The 21,136-nt window shown below is 40.9% G+C and overlaps 1 protein-coding gene across 3 annotated transcripts in view; it reads left to right on the forward strand.

Annotated features, from left to right (window-relative positions):
• Positions 1-21,136, forward strand: part of ENTREP2 (endosomal transmembrane epsin interactor 2) — a 475,619-nt gene that overhangs the window by 378,706 nt on the left and 75,777 nt on the right. For 2 of the 3 annotated variants that reach the window (XM_060617854.3, XM_060617857.3), the window contains exon 4: positions 14,164-14,298. The exons of the other annotated variant lie outside the window; for it this stretch is intronic. In XM_060617854.3, the coding sequence (XP_060473837.1) occupies positions 14,164-14,298 (135 nt within the window). The remainder of the gene's footprint in view (positions 1-14,163; positions 14,299-21,136) is intronic. 3 annotated transcript variants of the gene reach the window in all.

Raw genomic sequence — 21,136 nt, forward strand, 5'->3', positions numbered from 1 at the left:
CTCAAAAATAAATAAACTTTAAAAAAATCAACTTCGCTAATGAAAAAGGCATTCCCATTTCAAAGTCTTAAGGTGAGGTAGAATCAGTGTATCCTGTATGTATATACCTATTTACTTGACATTCTTTGCATTTTTCTTTCAAAATATTCAAGATTCAGGCTGTGAGTTTTTTAAAATCCCAAACATTTCCCAAGAAATAAAAAGTGGTAGGAAATATATAACTAATTATTAATAGTTTTTGTCATTACTTACTGCTCTCTTGGTGAAAATGTTCTAAAATAAATTGTTTGATTACATGGTTACATTTTAAAAGGATCGTTTTCTCTTTAAGAAAAAAAAAATCAGCCAAGGCCCACCTATGTGAAACCCAAATCACAAGAAAGCAGAAGCCATCCACATCTGGAATGTGGTCAGGGGGCTGTAGAGGGGGACACAGTTCCATATGCTGTGGCATCTCTTCTAGGCCATTAGATGTTGACTTGGCTTATGGTCTCAGAAAGTTAGTTAGTTATTATGGTCTCAGAAAGTTATTTATTTATTTATTTATTATTTTTTTGTCTGAGACCTTATAAGCTGATGGGAATTGAAGATACTGGCTTTTTAAACTCCCACACAAGCCATGGTCTGCAGGTTGGACTTGGGTTCCTTCCTGGCTTCTCTGCGTGGGTCAGTTGCATAGTAAGTTTCTCATGAAGCTGTTGTCCTTGCTCCTGCTTGGCCAGCAGGCTGGTTCTGCAGAAGCTATTACTCCTCTCTTCCCCAGGGTAGGTGACCAGCGGAGGCAGAGTCATGGATATACCAGAACTACTGCTGAGATGTGGTACACCTCAAATTTACACAAGGTTAGATGTTGGAGGTATTTCAATTTTAAGAAATACAGCTGAGACTTAGGTATTTCTGTATTTTCTTTTAATGTTTATATTGGGAGGTGGGAGCAGAAAGAGAGGGAGACAGAGAATCCGAAGCAGGCTGTGCTATGACAGTGCTGAGCCTGATGCGGGGCTTGAACCCATGAATGGTGAGATCATGACCTGAGCTGAAGTAGGATGCTTAACTGACTGAGCCACCCCGGTGCCCCTATTTCTGTATTTTCAAAGTCAGAATAACAGGTTACAAGCCATGATTGTAAGGACAGGCTACCCTAACCCATCTCAATCCCATCCCTGCCTAGGAACAACTTACTAAGCCCCTCAAGGAGAACCAAGTCAGGAGGGGTAGCATGTGGGGCTGTGTCACTGGCTTGGCAGGGAAGCTGGAGTGATCGTGATGGGCTGGCTGGATCCCCAAGCCTGGCAGGAACCCTCTGCCTCTCACGGGAACAGATGCTCCAGTCCCTACTGCCTCCAGAGCAAGGAAGAGCCTAAAAGGCCAGGAAAGGGTGCCAGCTGCAGGGGCTCCTGTGGCAAATAGATTCAGATGCTTGGGAAGGAAGGGGGTAGTCCTGCTGTCACCAGCCCAGAGAGTCCCACTAATGCTGAACTCCCAGCAATGTCACATGCGGGAGGGAGACCGTGATGGAGAAGGTAGAGTTCGTTGGTCTTAAACTTTCTGTGTTCATGGCACTCTTGTGAATATTAAACATTATGGCAGAACATTGAAGCTAAGTCAGTAATTATCACAATGTGATGGTTATTGTTTCTTTTTTTCAAACACCTTTATTGTGATATAATTCATATATCACACTAGTTACTCATTTAAAGTGTACAATTCAGTAGTTTCTAGTGTATCCACCAATATGTGTAACCATTACCACAATTTTAGAACATTTTCATTACCTCGAAAAGAAACCCCATATCCTAAGCATCATCCCCCTATGTCCTTATTCCCACCTCCACCCCCAGCCCCAAACAACCACTAATCTACTTTCTGTCTATTGATTTTACTGTGCTGGACATTTCATATGAATGGAATCCTATACTGTGTGGCCTTTTGTGTCTGACTTCTTTCACTCAGCATAATGTTCTCAGGATTTGTCAGGTTGTAGCATCATTACTGGAGTTTCTGGGGTCTTGTCAGTGTCATTCAGTGTCCTGAGTGTCCACCAGTATGAGAGTTACCTAGTCCTACATCAATAGGGCCTGTGTTTTAGGAGCCCTCCACTGTCAACAGCAGGGTGGCCACAGGACAACAGAGGGGTCACTCAGAATAAGCAGGACTGGGATTGGCTGAGCCGAGTTATTGAGTTTGGCAGATTTGACAGATTAATGAGAATGTCTGCAAAACTGATGTAATGCTAAAAGTATTCAAAAGTAGTGGTGAATTTTTGCAAACCTATTCTCCAATTAAAGTAATAAAATGAAAACACTAACAACTAACAATATTTGCACTTTGCACTTTTACCCCAAGAGCGTGAAGCTCAGAGAACTTCTGTGACTTGTCCTGGGTCATTCTTTAGCAGACAGGACCCTGAATGGATCTGACTCTGTCCCTCATGCTTTGCTTTCCTCTGTGGCTCAGCAGGCTTGTCACCCTCAAGGACGGTCTGCCCAGTGAGCGTCCCCAGGGTCCGTGGGCTGCCCCCAAGGTTCAGCCTTCCCTACTGCGTTCCTTTTAGGACTGTCTGAAGGTCACATATCTGTCTCATTTGTGCTTCTTAAAAGAATCCAGGGGCATCCTTCTCTGTTGTCTAAGCCCTTTGTACTCCCAGACAGGCTGATGGACCATAAATAAGGGGTGGGGGGGGCAGGCTGGCTGTTAAATGCTCCAAAGAGATTCATGAAAAATTACTGCAGCTTCATTTGCAAAGCTCTGCTGTGTTGTTCCCAGTGACCCGAACACTGTGGGGGCACGCCTGAAATAAATCTGTCAGCCTTCCGCACACCCAAGATGTTGAGGTCAGAGAACTGATCAGGAGGTTTCCAGAATTTTTCTTACAATTAATCACAAATTCAGTGAAACAACTGATGGAAAAGATTTATTTTGATGTCTATTCCCCGGGGTCACTGAAGGGTTATTTGACGTGATAATCTCTGCTTCCCAGCCAAGCCAGGCCTCTCCCTTCCTTTTTCCCCCCAGGAAGCAGTCTTGCCATTTACATGAGCTCCTTCAGTCTTCGTACCAAGGTAGAGGCATGATCATGTGAAATAATTCTTTGCATGTTTTTGAGATGTGAGAAAGCAGACTATATCAGAACTCTGGACACTTTGTCCAGTTGATCAAAGTGGAAGGACACATCAGAGCCAAAGGCCATGCTCCCAGATCCCAAGGTTGTGAATCCCCAGTGGTGCCTGTTAGCCAGTGGTCATGGCATGATGTGAACTTGCCAGACTGTAATTTGACTCTTGTGTATTAATATAGTTACATGGGTAGAAGAAAAGGAAAACAAGCATTTGATACATTTCTTATAGTTTCTTTTTGTGAGTTGATTAGACTCTAAACCAGATGCGACTTTCTGGAGGACCATTTGGCCCACTTTCTTTTGGGCAACATGTCTCCCTGTTATGTGCATTTCTGGTGCCCAGCACCTACTCAGCCATGAGGCAGGCCTGTGAACCAAGCTGCTCCAACTGGAGTTCTTCTCCAGAACTTGGGATCTTTAGGAAAGTTACCAATAGGTGAGGGAAATGAGGGACCTTATCCCAGCTGTGCATCCAAAGAAGATGGCACATGTTTTAGGCCACTTAGATGTCCTTAGCTGCCGCCTTGTAAGATTCCTTCTATGGTTCATAGTCTGTTCATGTTTTTGCAAACCTGGCTGTTCCAGTCTGTTTTGTTTTTCACATTGCCAATTTTATCAATTGATGTTTGCATAGAAAATCATCTATTTTTTCTAGATTTTCAAATTTGTTGGCGCAAAGTTATTCCTAGCATTTTCTTCTCCTTTTAATCCCCTCTGCATTTGTATTTATGTTCCCTTTCTCATTCCTAAATCTATTAGGGATATTAAGTCTTTGCTCATCTCCTGAAAACATATCTAGGAGCTCTAGCAGCCTTGGTGGACATTGTGTGTATTGTGATTGCTTTGTACTCCAGGCCTGGCTGGCCAGAGCCTTTATTCTTATCTTTTATTTTGAGACTTTTCTAGCTTTCTGAGATTCTTGGTTTGCCGTTAAAAGGACTCTGCACCCCATGTTTGTGCAACCATCTTTTTACATTTTCCTGAGTTTTTATTGTTTTAATTTAGATTCTTAGTTAAATATATTTTATTTTTATGTTTTGAGACAATTATAGATGAATAGCTTACTATGCCAGCACTATTATTAAGCAAACTGTCTTTTTCCTACTGAATTGAAATGCCATGTTTTTCATTTACTAATTTCCTGTAGATTATCAGTCTGATTTCTGAAATTTTTCTATCCCATTGTACTCTTTATTTATTTTTAAGCCATGACTTTAGTGTTTTGATTACAACATTAATATCTGTTAAGACATCCACTGCTCTCCCATTATCTCTTTTGGTTTTCAAAAATTTTTTGGATAATTCTTACATGTTTGTTACTTTATAAATCTTTAAAATGATTTTGTCTGGGGTGCCTGGGTGGCTCAGTTGGTTAAGCGTCTGACTCTTGACTTTGCTTCAGGTCATGATCTCATGGCTATGAGATGGAGCCCCACGCTGAGCTCCATGCTGAGTGTGGAGCCTGATTGGGATTTTCTCTCCCTCTCTCTCTGCCTCTTCCCCACTCATGCTTGCTCTCTCTCTCTCTCTCTCTCTCTCTCTCTTTCTCTCAAAATAAATGAATAAACATCAAAAAATTATTTTGTCCAGTTCTATCCACTCCATTGGGATTCTGATTGGAATGCCAGCACAAGTGTGCATTCCTTGGGAAGGATCGGCAGTTTGTAGGATATTACCTCTTTCCATTTAGGAATAGGCTGTGCACCTCCATTGATTCAGGCAGTAGGTGTCAGTCAGGACACATAGTGAAGAAGCCAACTCAAGCTAGTTTTCACCTGGAAGGGACCCAAAGAGTTCACAGAGTCTCCAGGACAGCCAGAAACCAAGTTTGGAGGCTATAAGGCCAGGAAAGGAAAGATGCTTCAAATTATACTCAGGAACTGCTTTGAGGAAGACCCCATCGTCATGGGGCCAGTAGTGTGACCCTGCAGACCCTAGGCTTTGGATACTGTCTCCAGAACCTCATTTCCTGCCTCCTCTGGAAACTGGCTGTGTCTGCTGCCCCCTATTTCAGAATGGAGTCCATGCAGTACATACCTGTGTCCCAAGCTCCCACCTAAGTCCTGTGCAGGAGTGTCTCATAGTGGAGCCCTCCTTTAAGGGCTCCCTCCCAATTAGGCAGGCCTGGAAAGCATTTCTGGAGAAGGTAGACCGACTCATAAGGTGAGTATTCCCCAAACTGAGGAGGAAGGCTTAATGGCATTGGGCGGCCAGGTAGAATGACCCATATCTGTTATACCTGAGTTATTGCTACATAATAAGATTTTATATATAACTTCCCATTGGTCATTTTATTTTCATATTTAATTTATTTTATGTTAATGTATTTTTAGGTATTTTGTATTTGTTACTATTAACTGAGTACAATATGTTTGTCATTTTTATTTTTTAATTTTTTTTAAGTTTTATTTATTTTTTTTAGTAATCTCTTCACCCAGCATGGGGCTCAAACTCATGACTCCAAGATCAAGAGTCGCATGCTCCTCTGACTGAGCCAGCCAGGCCCCCTGCCATTTTTATTTTTATTTGGTTGTTACTAGTATCATATTTTTAATAATAAGTATAACAAATAATCTTAATTCCAGTTTTTTTAGTATATTCTCTTAGGTTATTTTAGATAATCAATCAAATAATTTGGAAAGAAAGACAATTCTGTCTTTTCCAATATTTACACAACTTACAATATTTTCTTATTGCGTTAGCTAAAACATAGGAATTATCTTTCCATTTAAGGTCACAAGCAACTCAGCTTGAAATACCATTTTGGACTTCCCAGTATCTTTTATGGTTATTGGACTTTGGGTTTACTGCATCTTTTGGATTCAGTACAGTAGTTTATATTTTGCTATGAAATTATCGAGGTTCTCCAGATTTTTGGATTTATGGCCTTAGACCTGCCTCCATTCTCTAAATCTCCAACATTCTATATTTAAAGCTCCTTTCTCATTTCTAATCATGTTTCCTTTGGCTTTTGTTTTGTTTTCTTTTGTTTAGTCCTACCTGGGGTTTGTCTATTCAAGAATTATCTTTAGGCTTTATTATCCTAATATCTTTATTCCTATCCTCTATTCCATTACTCTCGCTTTTTATGTTAAATTCTTTTTTGCTATTTTCTGTAAACTTGGTTTTGTTCTTTTCCTGATTTAAGTTTTACATTTTATTTTCAAGCAGGCCATTCATTTTTAACCTTTTTCCTTGAGAATATAAAACATATTTAAGAAAGTCTGCAAAACAAAAATATAAAGCTCAGCAGTTTATCATAAGGCAAATATGCATGTGACCTCCACTAAAATCTACAAATAGAGCATCTCCAGAAACCCAAGGCCCTCCTTATGCACTCCCAATTCACTGCCTCTCTGTTCCCAGTGAGGATAGTCACTAGGATATTACAATTAGGATATTACATTAGATTGGGTAGAAATCTTTAATATAAATGTATAATGCCAAACTGTATTCCAAAGTAGTCCCAGTTCACAACCCCATCAGCAATGTATAAGAGTTCCTGTTGCTTCACATCCTTATCATCAGTTGGTATTGTCTATTGTAATTATTTTTCAATTTTAGCCATTCTGGTAAGAGTGTAACCAACATCATATTGTAATTTTGATTTCTATTTTTCAGATTACTGTTGTGGTGGGGCTCCTTATCACGTTTCACATTGGGTTGTCTTTTCCTTAATGTTTAAGTGAGGGGTTTTTTGTTTGTTTTGGATATAAGTTTTCTATACTTGCATGTAATGCAAAATCTTCTATTTTACTCTCATTTGGGTATTATTTTATGAAAAGTTTTTCATTTCAAATACATTAGTCATTTGTTTATGATTAATACATTTTGAGTCATTCTTAAGAAGTGTTTTCCTATTCCAAGGACATGAAGGTATTCTTATCATCCTCTCACAGTTTTATTGCTTTGACTTTCATATGTTCATCTATAGTCCATGATAAAAATGCCTCCATGAGCAATTATGAACATTCCTGAAATAAATGAATTAATAAAAAGTCTCAGTAAAAAAAATAGAAGATCTAAAGAGCCAAATGAAAATTTTAGAACTCAAAAATGAATGAAATAAAAAGCTCCATAGCTGGGCTCAATGTCAGAATGAAGGGGAATGAGAAAAGAATCAGTGAACAGAAAAATGGAACAGTAGGTAGAAATTACCCAAATTGAACACCAGAGAGAAAATCGACAAGAAACAAAAATGAAGAGAGCCTCAGTGGTTTATGGTCTAACATTCATGTCACTGGAGTTACTGAAAGAAAGGATTAAAAAAGCAAGGCTGGGGCACCTGGGTGGCTCAGTCAGTTAAGCGTGGGCTCTTGATTTCAGGTCAGGTCATGATCTTACAGTCATGAGTTTGAGTCCTGTATTAGACTTCACGCTGCCAGCTTGAGTCTCTCTCTCCCTCTTTCTCTGCCCCTCCCCCACCCATGCTTGCTCTCTCTCTCTCTCTCTCTCTCTCTCTCCCCCCTCCCTCTCTCTAAAAAATAAATTAATAAACTTTTTTTAAAAAGTAAGGCTGAAAAATACTTGAAGAAATAATGGCTGACAATGCCCCAAATTTGGCAAAAGACATTAACCTAAAAATTCAAGAAGCTGAGCAAATCCAAACAGGATTCTCCCAAAGAAATCTGCACCAAGACACACCATAGTCAAACTTAAGAAAACTAAAGACAAAGAAAAATCTTGAAGTAAGCCATTAAAATAATGATAATTTACCCATAGGGGAAAAAAAAAAACAATTAGGAAGAAAAGATTCTCTGTTTTCTAAAACCATTATAATAGTAAGTGTCCTGTTTATAGTTTATAATTCCTTATTTCCTCCTTAGAATTCTTTATTTATATAAATGCTTTATTTCCTGTCTCTATTCTTGCCGTAGGGTATTTACATGGTTGCCATAATTTACTGTTTCATCTTACTCATAGTGTAAGTTTCCTTTGCTATTATGGGGAATATTTCTAAACATGTGGAAGTTAAACAGCACACTTCTAAATAATCCATGAATCAAAAAGAAGCCTCAAAGGGAATCCAAATATATTTAGAAAGGAATGAAAATAAAGCATGACATATCAAAATATGTGGGATGCAGCTAAAGTAATACTAGGGAAATTTGTAGCACTAGTTGCTTTCATCAGAAACAAGGAAAGGTCTCAAATCAATAACCTAATTTCCTACCTCAAGATACTAGAGAAGAAAGAAAATCAACCCAGAGCAAGAAGGAAACAAAGAAGATAAGAGCACAAATCAGTGAAATCACAAACAAGAAAATAGTTGAGAAAACCAATGAAACAAGGAGCTGATACTTTGACAAGATCAACACAAGTGACAAACCTCCCCTAAGAAAAAAAAGATAAAGGGCACAAATTACCATGTCTGGAATGAATTGGGAACGTAACTTCAGACTCTGCAGACATCAAAAGATAATAAGAGAATAATATGAACATTTTTACACAAATAAATTTAACAACATGGATTAAATGGATCAACTTCTTAAAGAACACAAAACTACCATAACTCACACAATATGAAACAGTTTCAATTACACTATAACTATTAAGGAAATTAAACTTTTAATTTAAAAACTCCCCAAAACAAAATCTCGAGGCCCAGATAGTTTCACTGGATAAGTCTACCAAATATTTAAAGGAATTAACACCATTTTCACATACTGTTTCCCAGAAAATAGAATAGGAATGAACACTTCCAAGTTGATTTTATGAATCCGGTATTACGATCTACCACAACCAGAGAGAGAATACAGTAAAAGAACACTAGAGACCAATATCCCTAATTAACATAGATGCAAAGATCCTTAACAAAATATTAGCAAGTAGAATTCAGCATATATAAATAAAATTACATATCATCTCCAAGAGGGGTTTATTCCAGGGATGCAAGGCTGGTTCAATATTCAAAAGTCAATCAATGTAATCTATGATATTAATAGATGAAAGAAGAAAATCACATGGTCAGATCAACTGATACAGAAAAAGCACTAACAAAATTGAATATCCTTCCATGATAAACAAATCTTTAGAAAAATAGGCTTAAAGGAGAACTTCCTGAACCTGAAAGAGAGCATCTACAAAAACCCTACAGTGAACACGATACTTAATGGGAAAAGACTGAAAACTTTCCCCCTAAGATCAGAAACAAAGCAAGCATGCCTGTCCTCACCACTATCGTTCAATGTAGTATATATAGTGCTAGAAGTTCTAGTTAATGCAACAAGGTAGGAAAAGCAAATTAAAGCATACGAATCAGAAAGGAAGAAATAAAACTAACCTTATTTGTAGATGACATGAATGTATACATAGAAAATCCCAAGGAATCTCCAGAAATAATCCCTTAGAACTAATCAGTGAGTTCAGCTAGCTCACAGGATACAAGATAAACATACAGAATTCAATTGTATTTCTCTATATTAGCAATAAGTGTATGGGCACCGAAATTGAAAACACAGTCCTATTTATAATCACTCAGAAAGTGCACAGGGGTAAATCTAACAAAATATGTACAGGACACGTACACTGAAAAACTACATAATGATGATGAAGTAAATCAAAGAATTCTATGTAAGTGGAGAGACATACTGTCCTCATGAATTGGGAGAATCAGCACAGCAATGTTATAAATTCTCCTCAAATTGATATGCAAACATAATGCAATTCCTATCAAAACCCCAGCAAGTTTTTTTTTTGTAGACGTAGACAATTTTATACTAAAATGTATACAGAAAGGAAAAGAAACAATTTTGAAAAAGAACGAAAGGGGAGGAATCAATTTTATTTCAAGACTTATAGCCACAGTAGGCAAGGAAGAGAGATAAGTAGATAAATGGAACACAACAGAGAACCCAGAAATATGCCCAACTGATTTTTGAAAAAGGTCAAAAGCAATGGAGAAAAGATAGCCTTTTCAACAGATGGTGTTGGAACAATTAGATATCTATGGGTAAAAATAACAACTTCATCCTAAGTGCCATAGTAAAAAGTAGACAAGGTCTAACCACTCTCCGAAGTGGCTGTGCCAATTTACACACCCACTAGACCTGTCTGAGGGTCCCCAGTGCTCCACATCCTGGCTTATTCTTGGGAGTTTCAGTCTTTGTAATTTTAGACAGGAAAGTACTGAAGGAACTTACTTCCCCCAAAATGAGATCGTAAGCCAAGACACAAGAGAAGAGGGGATCTAACAAAGGAAAGAGAATTCGAGGTGATAAAAGAAAAATGTCCCAGCATGTACATGAGTAGTGTAGACAGACCACTTATAGATTGACGAGTCCAGATTAAAGCAGGACAGAGAGGCTCCATGGAACTGTCTCTAAGAAGAAAATAAAGCTGACAGAACATCTGATGAGTAGGATTACACTCAGGGTATATTTTCAGTTCTCTTGGGGAGATTGGGGGTGAATTAGAGACAAGCACATAGGACACTAAACAAGCAATAAAACAAAAAGAATTAAGACTTTAGAATAAAAGACAAAGATCGTATATAGTACATGGTTTATTTGACTATGTGGTTTGCACATATTTTCTCAAGGTCGATAGCTTGTCTTTCATTCTTGTAACGGGTCATTTGTAGCACAAAAGTCAATTTTTGCTCATTATATTTTTGGTGTTACTCCAAGAACTCTTTGCCTAACCTTAGATCCTAAAGATTTTCTCCAGTGTTTTTTTTCTAAAGACCGTATAAGTGTGTTTTTTTTTTACATTTAAATTAAATTAAAATTAAAATACATTAAAATTAAATTAAACCCCAGCCACAGCACAACAGAGTTGGTCACAGTAAATTGCTGGGATGTGCATTTACTCATGTGGGTGATGATTGGTCTTGGGCATTACCTGAGGCACTAGGTACTTACTGTAGCTTAAATAGATTTTCCCTGATTATAGAATCTTAATTCTTCAGTTGGAAAAAATCGTTGTGTGCTCTGTAGCAAGTACTGGGCTGTGGCTTTGAATTCAGAGCAGGCATACTTTAACAAGTATCTAGCGTGAGACACCATTTCAAACTTATTATGCAGACTTGGCGGTGGGTGCCTTGAGAATCTTGTTTCAGACCTTTCTGTTCCATTGAAGGAGACTTACCTAGACCTGTCTGCTCCCCGCAAATTATCTCCTCCTTCCTCTTCCAGCGTTAGGTTGTTTTATCCCCAAAGAGTGCGATGTGATAAGCAATTTACGTGAGTGTAGCTAGTGGACCATGCGATGTGCTGCCTCTTTCCAGGGATCTGTTCATGCCAAACAGGCTGCACCTCATGTTGTTCAGCCAGGGTGGCAGGCAGCAATGGAGAGATTGGGAGAGAGAGCCATTCCCAGCCAGCACTGTTGTAAGTTCTGCGTGCATCTGTGAATAAGACAGACCCAGATCCTTCGCTTACACTCTGATGGGCGGAACAGAAGATAAACAGAATGAGTCCATCTCAGGGCATGTGAGAAGGTGGTAAATGCTATGGTCAGGGGAGAGAGCACAGGAGAGTGAGGGGGATCCAGGGTGGAGCGGAGGGAGGGAGGGAATAGGGAAAGGCAAAAGTGGGACATCAGGGGGAAGAGAGTGGATCTCTGGGGAAAGAGTTTCTACAGTTTAAGTGCCTGACATTAAGCTTTTGATTGTCAAGGTATTCATTTCAAAGACCTCCATCTCAAATAAACACATTGCCCAGAGTTACAAGTCACACAACAAATAAGGAGCCAGGCTGCCCCAGCCATGAAGTTTCCCTCCCTGCTGGGCGACCCAGATAACTGACCTCTTGAGTTATCCTGCTTTTCCCTTCCCATGCCCTAATTCCTGCTCTTAGGGTTTAAACTCACCAATAAAGAACAAACCCGTGAAGCCCTAAACACCCCACCCTGGACCACAGTAAAGGCAGAGCCCCAGGGCCCCTCTACCCTTCACCCCCTATCATGACATCACTACATGGCCCTGGGTATGCTGTGTCCCCTCCAGGAACTGCAGCCAATAAGCTTTGTTTTGTCAAAGTTCCCTGACAGTTGTTGCTGAGGAGTGTTTTGCAATCATTTCAAGAACCACAGGGCTGGTCTAGCCACAAGTGTCTGTGGGGAGCTCATCACAGGTAGCATGGGCCCAGGTGAGTGCCTCCAGGCATTCCTGATCAATAGCATCACTATCAATAGGCTGAGACCACCACAAAACAGTTCCCATTGCAAGAGCAATGACTGACTTCTCAGTCCTTCTTCATTTCATGGCATCTCTAGTTGGAAGAGAACCTGAGGGGTCTGTTAGGGAACAAAGTCCCCACAGCCTCAGCCCAGCCCTCACCAGCCAGCAGGAAGGGGCCTTGCCCAAAGCACATATCTGGTGTGCAGGATTGAGGGGCCCAATCCCAGCTGTCCCTGAGTTCTGTGTGTTCTGTGGATCAGCAGGACAGGCTGCCTCATACAAAAGGGGGACTTGTACTGAACGACCTGGCCCTGCACACCTCCTGTGCACCTCCACTGTGGAATGTTGTTATGGGTGACAGTGTTGTTAGGGCTCCCTCAGCTGGACTCCATGCTCAGGGTGGACTTCAACTCCAGAGACTGGAGACATCACTAAAAGCAATAAAAGCAAAAGCAACCTTCCCGGCCCCCGGCCCGTAGGTGGGGTGGCGGAGGCTCCTGGCAGTGGTTGGTGCAGGTATGGCTCTCCTCCTGCTGGCCTCCGCCCTCAGTTCTCCTCCTCCAGTCTGTCAGTCATCATTTTAGATCAAATTAAAAGAGCAGAAATTGAAGCATAAAGTAGGTAAAGGATAAATTAACTTGAGGTTTAAAAGATGAAAATTTGGCCCTGGACAATACCCTTGACCTATGGCTGTCCCTTTTTATTTCACTTCCCTGGAAGTCTGTGTTAGTGAGCAGTTGGGTGTGTAGGTGACAGCAGCTAGGTGTGGAGGACTCAGCCAGCAATGGGAACAAGTCAGTGAGGGTGGGTGCCTAGGGCTGTGAGTTGCAGAAGGCAGTGACTTCTCATTTCTGCAGGCTGGCGATGCGCGGTCCACTTGAGGCTGCAGGGAGTTGGGGGGTGGGCAGGCGTGCTCTGAGGGTTTCCTCCTGGGCTCCAAGCTTTCAAAACACTTGAACTGCATTTTTTCCTTCCCTGGTTTTTAATTTTCCAAGACATGTTTATTTACACAGCATTTATTGAAATGCCACACCTTATCACATTGTGAATCCTGTGACTGTAACATGTGGTGGTTGCCCTCGGGGAGCACACAGGACATAAATAACTACAGCTAGATAAAATAAGTCTCCAGCAGATCTGGGGGCGGAGTGCGCTGCCCAGAGAAGAAGCAAGCAGCTCCGGAGAGGGAAAACCAGACAAGTCCTCAAGGATGACATGGGAGTTGGGTCTTGACAGATGAGTAGGAGTTTGATAGGCCATGACATTATAGTGAGGAAATTGCTGACCCAGGGAGCGGAACATGCCAAGACACAGAGCTATGATAACATGTCTCCATACATAACTCAATAGGAGTAGCATTCTGTTCATTTCCTTTTGTTTTTAATGTTTATTTTTAATTTATGTTTGAGAGAGAGAGAGCAGGAGAGAGGCAGAGAGAGAAAGAGTGACAGAATCCCAAGCAGGCTCCACAATGTCAGCACACAGCCCGATGAAGGGCTCGAACTCACAAACCATGAGATCATAACCTGAGCCAAAATCAAGAGGAGTTGGACACTCAACTGACTGAGCCACCCAGGAGCCCTTCTGTTCATTTACTTTAATCTCTTTCTGTGACTCCTCTGTAACTGTCTGTTACTATCGCTTAGGTTTCTTCAAGCTTATTTTTTTCTTTTTCATTAATTGCTTTGAAAATCGGAATTTGAAGTTATTCCTCCTGGTGTGTGTGTGTGTGTGTGTGTGTGTGTGTGTGTGTTTCCATGGCTTTTGTCAAGATAAATCATTTGGCTTTATTACTTAAAGAAAACTGAACCAGGGTGCTCTGAACTGAGGCATTTTCACATGATCTTAATTGTGTAGCTCAAGTGTACCCACCAGGGCAGAATGCCGTTTTAATTGTGAGATCTGTCTGTGTTCCTCTGTCTAGATTAAGTTTGACAGTGTCGGGGTGTGTGTCTGCTGTGAAATGCAGCACCAGTCATCCGGCTGCAGCAACCTTGGGGAGACGCTGAAGCTGAATCCGCTGCAGGAGGACTGCAACGCCGTGAGGCTGACGTTGAAGGTGATGGCCAAGGGCACTGCTTATTCATGCATTCCATCCCATGCATTTACAGACATTTTAGGAGGGCTTTACTCATGTATCTATTCCTTCCACTTCTTAATTCATCTCTGTAGCTGAAATGCAAGAGGGAATATCTTTCCGGAGAACATTTTATAGGATTATAGATTTTCACTTTAAAGGTGTTGCTTTCTGGATCTCGTTTTCCATTTTTACCATTTCACTTTCCTGCCTCTGACATATGTGGAGTAGGATATGAATGGTTGAAACAGGTCTTTACAAATGTGGATGTGATGCATTCTACTGCTTTTCTAACATTTTTGCTGGTACACCATCAGGGAACAGATGGGCATTTATTTTGCCTTTTTTAAAGATATTTGGAGAAAGACATTTTACAATTTCCCACAGCAATCTATTCTTGTGTACAGCATCTGATTTTTTTAAATGACATGGAAAATTGTTTATATTATTCCTTTCTTTTTCTTCCTGCAAGTTTTTTTTTTCTCCTGAAAACCAAAATTGGCTGCTTAAAAATGCATATGAACAATGAACCCAGTTCTTCTCTTTTCCCTGGGTGAAAATGTGCTAAAACTTTTCTAAAAGGATGCAGCAAGGTCAAAGGAATGCTTTATGGTGATAAAATTGTATTTACAGTATGTAGGGAGCTCTAGAGTATGTCCATAGGGAACACAGTATGTGGGGAACTGGAGACTCGAAGAGTCACCCTGGAATCGGGGGAGAAAGGAGGAAAGTGTTGCCCTCTGGAGTTGAGTACCTGGGTGTCATTCCAAATGCTGGCAACAATGACCTGTTGGTCTGGGCGAGCTCCCTATTAGTCCAGGGCACTGTGAAAACATGTGGCAAATGGGCAGTGACGTAAGAGAAATAGGAAATGTGCCTAAAGTACAGGGTGGGACTGACTTCCTCTCACAGAGTGGTTCCAGCAGCCCTCCAGAGTAACAGATCCAGGAGGCTCAGAGGAACCCAGACTGCAGCACTCAGGGGCCTGTCCTCTTATGTGCAGGGTGGTTCTTGCCACCTCACGTTGCATACAACCATGGTTTCTCTCACTATGGGCTTGCACAGGGTCAGTGTCTGAGGCCCACCGTGGCCTTTCACAGCCCTCCTGGAATGGGGACATGGGCAGCTAGTGCTCACTCTGAGATCTCATTCTGACAACTCCTAAGTCACCTCCTGACTTTTTCTTTCCGTATTTAAAAAAAAACAAAAACAGGGGCGCCTGGGTGGCTCAGTCGGTTGAGCATCCGACTCTTGATTTCAGCTCAGATCACGATCTCACAGTTCATGGGATGGAGCCCTGCTTCAGGCTGTGTGCTGACCATGCAGGGCCTCCTTGGGATTCTGTCTCCCTCTCTCTCTCTGCCCTTCCCTGGCTGGCACTCTCTGTCTGTCCCTCAAACTAAATAAACATTTTTTTTAACTTAAAAAAAATTTTTTTTAATTAAAAGAAATTTTTAAAGGGTATTTCTTGCTGCCTATAACAAGACAATAGGTAATTATAATTAAGTTACAGTGCAGTCACTGCCCCCTGGAAGAGTGCACAAATCCCCTAGGGAATCTCTGTCTGGAGGCCACATGGGTGCGTGCATGCAGTTAAATAGCTATGTCATGTCCCACTCAGTTGATGGGCTAGAGGTATTTGGTCTGAAGTCCCAAGACCTTGGAGTCCTTTATGACACCTGTACTCAGTGGGACCCTCCCAGGACCTGTCTTCTTGACTCTCTATCCCCTGAGGAGTGGCTGTGGCCTGAAAGATGGTGCTGGAACCACAGTGCTCCCTCTAAGAAGGCCCAGGCTGGGCTGACAAGCCTGCAGTCCCACCCACCCTTTCCCAGTGTCCCTGGCTCTGGTGCCCTGATGAGGAAACCACTTGGGAGAAGATAACTACAATGAAACAAAGTGAAGGAGACCTAAACAGTTCAAGTCAGTGCAGGGGAGTCTTCTCAAACGGCTCATCCCCATGGGTGTTCAAATTGCCCAAGACAATTGTGAGAGCTGAAGGCCTGAGAAAGACTACACCAAACTTCTGAATAAATTTGTTTTAAAAAACTTCTCCGGATGTAGGAACTGTCAGAGCTGGTGGCATGAGGCTCAGAATAAGGAGGATTTATGATTGAAAAAGAGGGAGAAATGAGCAGCCTGCCCCCCAGCTGAGGGCCGGTAATGAGAGCAATGGCCTTGAGTGTATAGGGTGGGGAGCTGAGTTTCATCTGGAATCTGGTAGATGAAAGACACTTGGAAGGGAGGGTCTGTTTACTGCCGTCCTCTAGCTTTGTTATTTTCTCAAATCATTTTGGCTATCCTAGTTCCTCTGCATTTCCGTGTAAATTTTGGAATCAGCTTATCAGTTTCTCCAGAAATCCTGCTGGGGTTTTGATTGGAGTGGCATTCACTCTGTATCTCAGTTTGAAGAGAATCGACATATTCGTGATATAGCTCTCCATTTACTTAGGTCTTTAAACATTTTTTTTAATGTTTATTTTTTATTTTTTGAGAGACAAAGAGAGACAGAGTGTGAACCAGGGAGAGGCAGAGAGAGAGGGACACACAGAATCCAAAGCAGACTCCAGGTTCTGAGCTGTCAGCACAGATCCCAACATGGGGCTCAAACCCTCAAACCATGAGCTCATGACCTGAGCTGAAGTCGGACGCTTAACCAACTGAGCCACGCAGGCGCCCCAGTTCTTTTTATATTCTACTAGTGTTATACAGTGTTTGAGATATCGATCTTAACATATTTTCTTTAGTATTTTTGCTTATGGTATTTCATGTTTGTTAGTGCTATTTTAATGGTGCTTAAAAGTTTTTTAACTATCTCTTGTTCATTGCTAGTATATAGAAATTTGATTTTTGTTAACTGATCTTGTATCCTGTGATCTTGTTAAACTCACTTAATAGTTCTGGTAGCTCCTTTATAGATTCTTTTGGATCTTCTCTGTAGGCAGTCATGTGAAATGCAATGAGAGGCAATTTTACATCTTCCTTTCCAGTCTGAATACCTCTTCCTTCCTTCCTTCCTTCCTTCCTTCCTTCCTTCCTTCCCTCCCTCCCTCCCTCCTTCCTTCCTTCCTTCCTCCCTCCCTCCCTCCCTCCCTCCCTCCCTCCCTCCCTTCTTTCTTTCTTTCTTTCTTTCTTTCTTTCTTTCTTTCTTTCACCTCATTGCAGTGTTGGATAGACATGGTGAGAACATACATCCTTGCTTTCCTGATTTTAGGAACTAAATATAGTGTTAGCTCTAAGTTTTTCTATAGATGCCCATTATCAGGTTGTAGAAGTTATCCCTGGTTTTCCTAGTTTCCTGAGAGTTCTTTTTATCATGGATGGACGTTGGATTTATCCGTCTTTTTCTGCATCGACTTAATGTTCATGTACTTTTTCTTTTTTGGTCTGCTAACATGGTGAATAACACTGATTGACTTTTGACAGTGAACCAGCCTTGCATCCCCAACATAAACCACAGTGGGCCATTTTCCCCTCAGCTCTGCTGAGTCTGTTGATGCCTCAGAGACATCCTTCATGTCTGTGATTGTGCCTTTCCATTTGATTCTTCCATATAGCCTCTGTCTCTATGCTGAATTACCTGCATGACCCTGCACATTGCTCACCTTTTCACTAAAGCATCTGTCCCAAGTGAACACATGCTCATGTTTCTCAACATGGAGATTCCCATGTCCTTAGAATTTGGGTTGGTTGGTTGCTGTGTGACCTCAGCTGTCTGATGGATTCCAATTAAGTTGTGAATTTACAGAGTGTCCAGCGTTTGGTCATTTAAATGGTAGGGGCAATGCTCTTTTTAGCTTTCTGCATCATTATCCATAATTGAATATTGAATATTGCCACAGAGAAAGACCTTAAAGTCAGCCTAATGCTTTCTCCCTTTTGGGCATGTGATGGTCATTAATTCTGTTTAAAAATACTTCTAGCTCTCTAACTTCCCTCAATGTGGTAAGATCGTACTTCCTAGTCTCCTTGTGGTTGTTCAGTGCCATGTGAGCAAAACTTCTATGTATCACTTCCAAGCCTGAGTATCCAGTGCTCTCTTTCCCTCTGGCATGGTAATAGGCAAGTTATAGATGGGGGCTGCACCATTAGTCTAGGTACTACAATGGGTAGAGCCCCCATAACTCACCCACATTTACTCACATTGGACATTTTAGCATGAGTGAGAACTAAACTTGTTGTTTTAACCCACTGAGATTTGGGGGATACTTGTTACCACAGCATAACCTAGCCCATCCTAGCTGATGTAAGGCATCATTTTTTGTTTTTTGTTTTTTGTTTTTTCTTGGTTTTCTTTTTCTTTTCTTTTTTGGTATAGGTGTCAGTAATACTTTTAAATTATCAAGTCCATTCGCTTCACTGTGATACATCTTGATATTGATCAACCTTTCTCAAATTTCTTGTGGTACCATGTACCCTTTGCACAGTGAGTTTTCATCTTGCTTTATTTCAGCAAAGTTTTCTTAAAGTATAAATCTGAATTTTTCTCTGTTGTCTTTGTTTTAGGATAGCTGAATCTCTTGGACTGCTTTTATCCATCTTTCCTATCATTCCCCCCCCCCCCAATTGTTTACATTCTTCCTTTTCCATCTCGTTTTGCTCAGTTTCTCTTAAGGCTCTCTTCCCACCTTGTTTTCTGCAGTGAATATTATCTTTGTGCTCTGCTTTTGATGCAATCTTGAGCTCTGGGCAGGCCACTTCTCAAGTCTGCTTCTCTATTGCTTTTTCCTTACTTATTCCGTGAGCACTTGTGTCTTTGCTTTTAGCCCTTGGATTACAGCAACCTTCTCTGTTTGTTCCCAGTTGTCACCACAGATGTCTCTAGCTGGTTAATTACAGTGGAATTTTCAATGTGTTTCATATCTTTCTTAGATCTTTTCTGATGTGTATGGATACTTCAAAGCACAAAAGCCTATTCCTAACCTATATCAAGCATTGTGCTCTATTTAAATAGGCTTTATCATAATGAAGATTTTATACTTCCTTCTCATAAATATAGGTACTCCTTCCTCTGAGATTCTTATAGATCTAAGTGCCCCATTCTCTAGTTTTTTTATAATTGCTGGTGCAGTCATTTTTAATGTGATCATTACTCTTAAAGTCATTCAAGCCACGCTGTGTTGGATGACACCCCTGCAGTAAAAGGCTTTGCAGCAGGCACCTGGTGTTTCTTCTCCGCATTAAAACTCTCAGAACACACAAGGGTGGTAGGAAAGAAAGGCGCTCTTGTAACAAGGAACAAATTTCTGTGGGAGCCCCTCCCTGTAGCCTACAGATGTTCTTAACCCTTAGCCAAAGGAAATGCAAAAGGGGGATATTATTTTCATTAGTTTCTCTTGCTCTTATTTTTTTGGCCAGCAATTAGAGCAGGTTCACTGGTCTCTTAATAGTCTGATTTGAGGTTCTAGCTATCTGATTAGTAATACTTCATGCCTAAATTTCCATATTAAATTATGGATTATCCATACTTTGTATCTAATGAATTCAGTTTGTGCTGGGGAAATCTCATGTAATTGGTTTAGGAATCAAAGCACCTTTGATTTTAGTTGTGTTTGAGTTAGCTGATAGGGACTTAATGAGATTGGTCTAACTACTCACTTACCATTATGCCACCCTCCTTCCCCCTCCCCTGCTACTACCCACCAATACCAGAAAGTTGTACAGGCACAATCTGTCATCAGGGAAAATGAACAGAAACCAGTCTTCTTCCTGGCTAATGAAGAATATATTTGGAATCCAGAAAATGACGCAGACACTGCTTCACTCACCCCTAAGATTGTTTTCTATGGCTTGGAGGCCTGGAAGCCCTCTGTCCCTTGGTCTCTTTCCTGCCCTTCCTGACCACTCCTATTCCTGGATTCTCTTGTTCTTCAGCAGAGAACCCCCGGGGGCACACAAGCCTCTCGGTTAGGGTATTGATTGCCTCTTAACAGGTAACACCTCATGTCCTACCAAAGTTTACTGCTCCACCCTGATAGGAGTGAGGGCAGGGCAAAGGACAGAGGCACAGAGGAGACCTAGAACTCCATTGTGCCATGCAGGGATCCCAGGATTGCAGAACCAGAGTCATGGACTGTCCTGTTGTCCAGCAGCCTATTGTGTGGGTAGAGTGAGGTCAGATGGCTCTGCAGGGGTCCCTGAACAAGTCCAGTGTTGGGCAGCACTCCTCAGAGGGTCTAGTTCTCCAAGACTCAAGTTTCAGCTCCCTGATGACAGGACCTGGCTGTGGGCATCACATTATGAATGTGATGAATGTGATGAATCTGTAAAAAGGGACTGAAATTTAGGATTTCAGAAGCTATTTTTCCAAAGCATTAGACAATGGTGGGCAATTTTACCTAAAGATGAAGTCTACACAGATCCCCTCTCCTGATAAAATAATATCAAGGCTTTTGTAAGATAAGATGATAAAATAAATGATAAAGGATGTTTTAGTAGTGTAATGTTTGCCTTTGCCAAGCCAAACCCAGCACAAGATTGTGACATATTTCCTGATCAGTATTAACAGAATTTTTAAAAGGTTACAAAAATCAGAATTGTTAACTGGTAGAATATGCTTCATCATATGCTGATATGATATCCATCCCAGCTTTAATTCTTTCCTAGATCCCAGAATGTCATTATGGTTTTATTATAATGATATAATTCTAATTCAGAACAGAGTTAAAAATCTATTTCTTGCTTCATCTATCTGGATTTAATTTATTGAGCCATAGGAAACCAAATTACCCAAAGAAACATTATCAATGGACAAGGAGATAAAAGTTTCCCAAGAAATCAGTTATTGAATTTATGTGCTTTCTTGTCTTATCTTACAGAT

The sequence above is a fragment of the Panthera onca genome, chromosome B3 (assembly GCF_046562875.1).
Source record: "Panthera onca isolate mPanOnc1 chromosome B3, mPanOnc1 haplotype 2, whole genome shotgun sequence".
NCBI lineage: Eukaryota > Metazoa > Chordata > Mammalia > Carnivora > Felidae > Panthera > Panthera onca.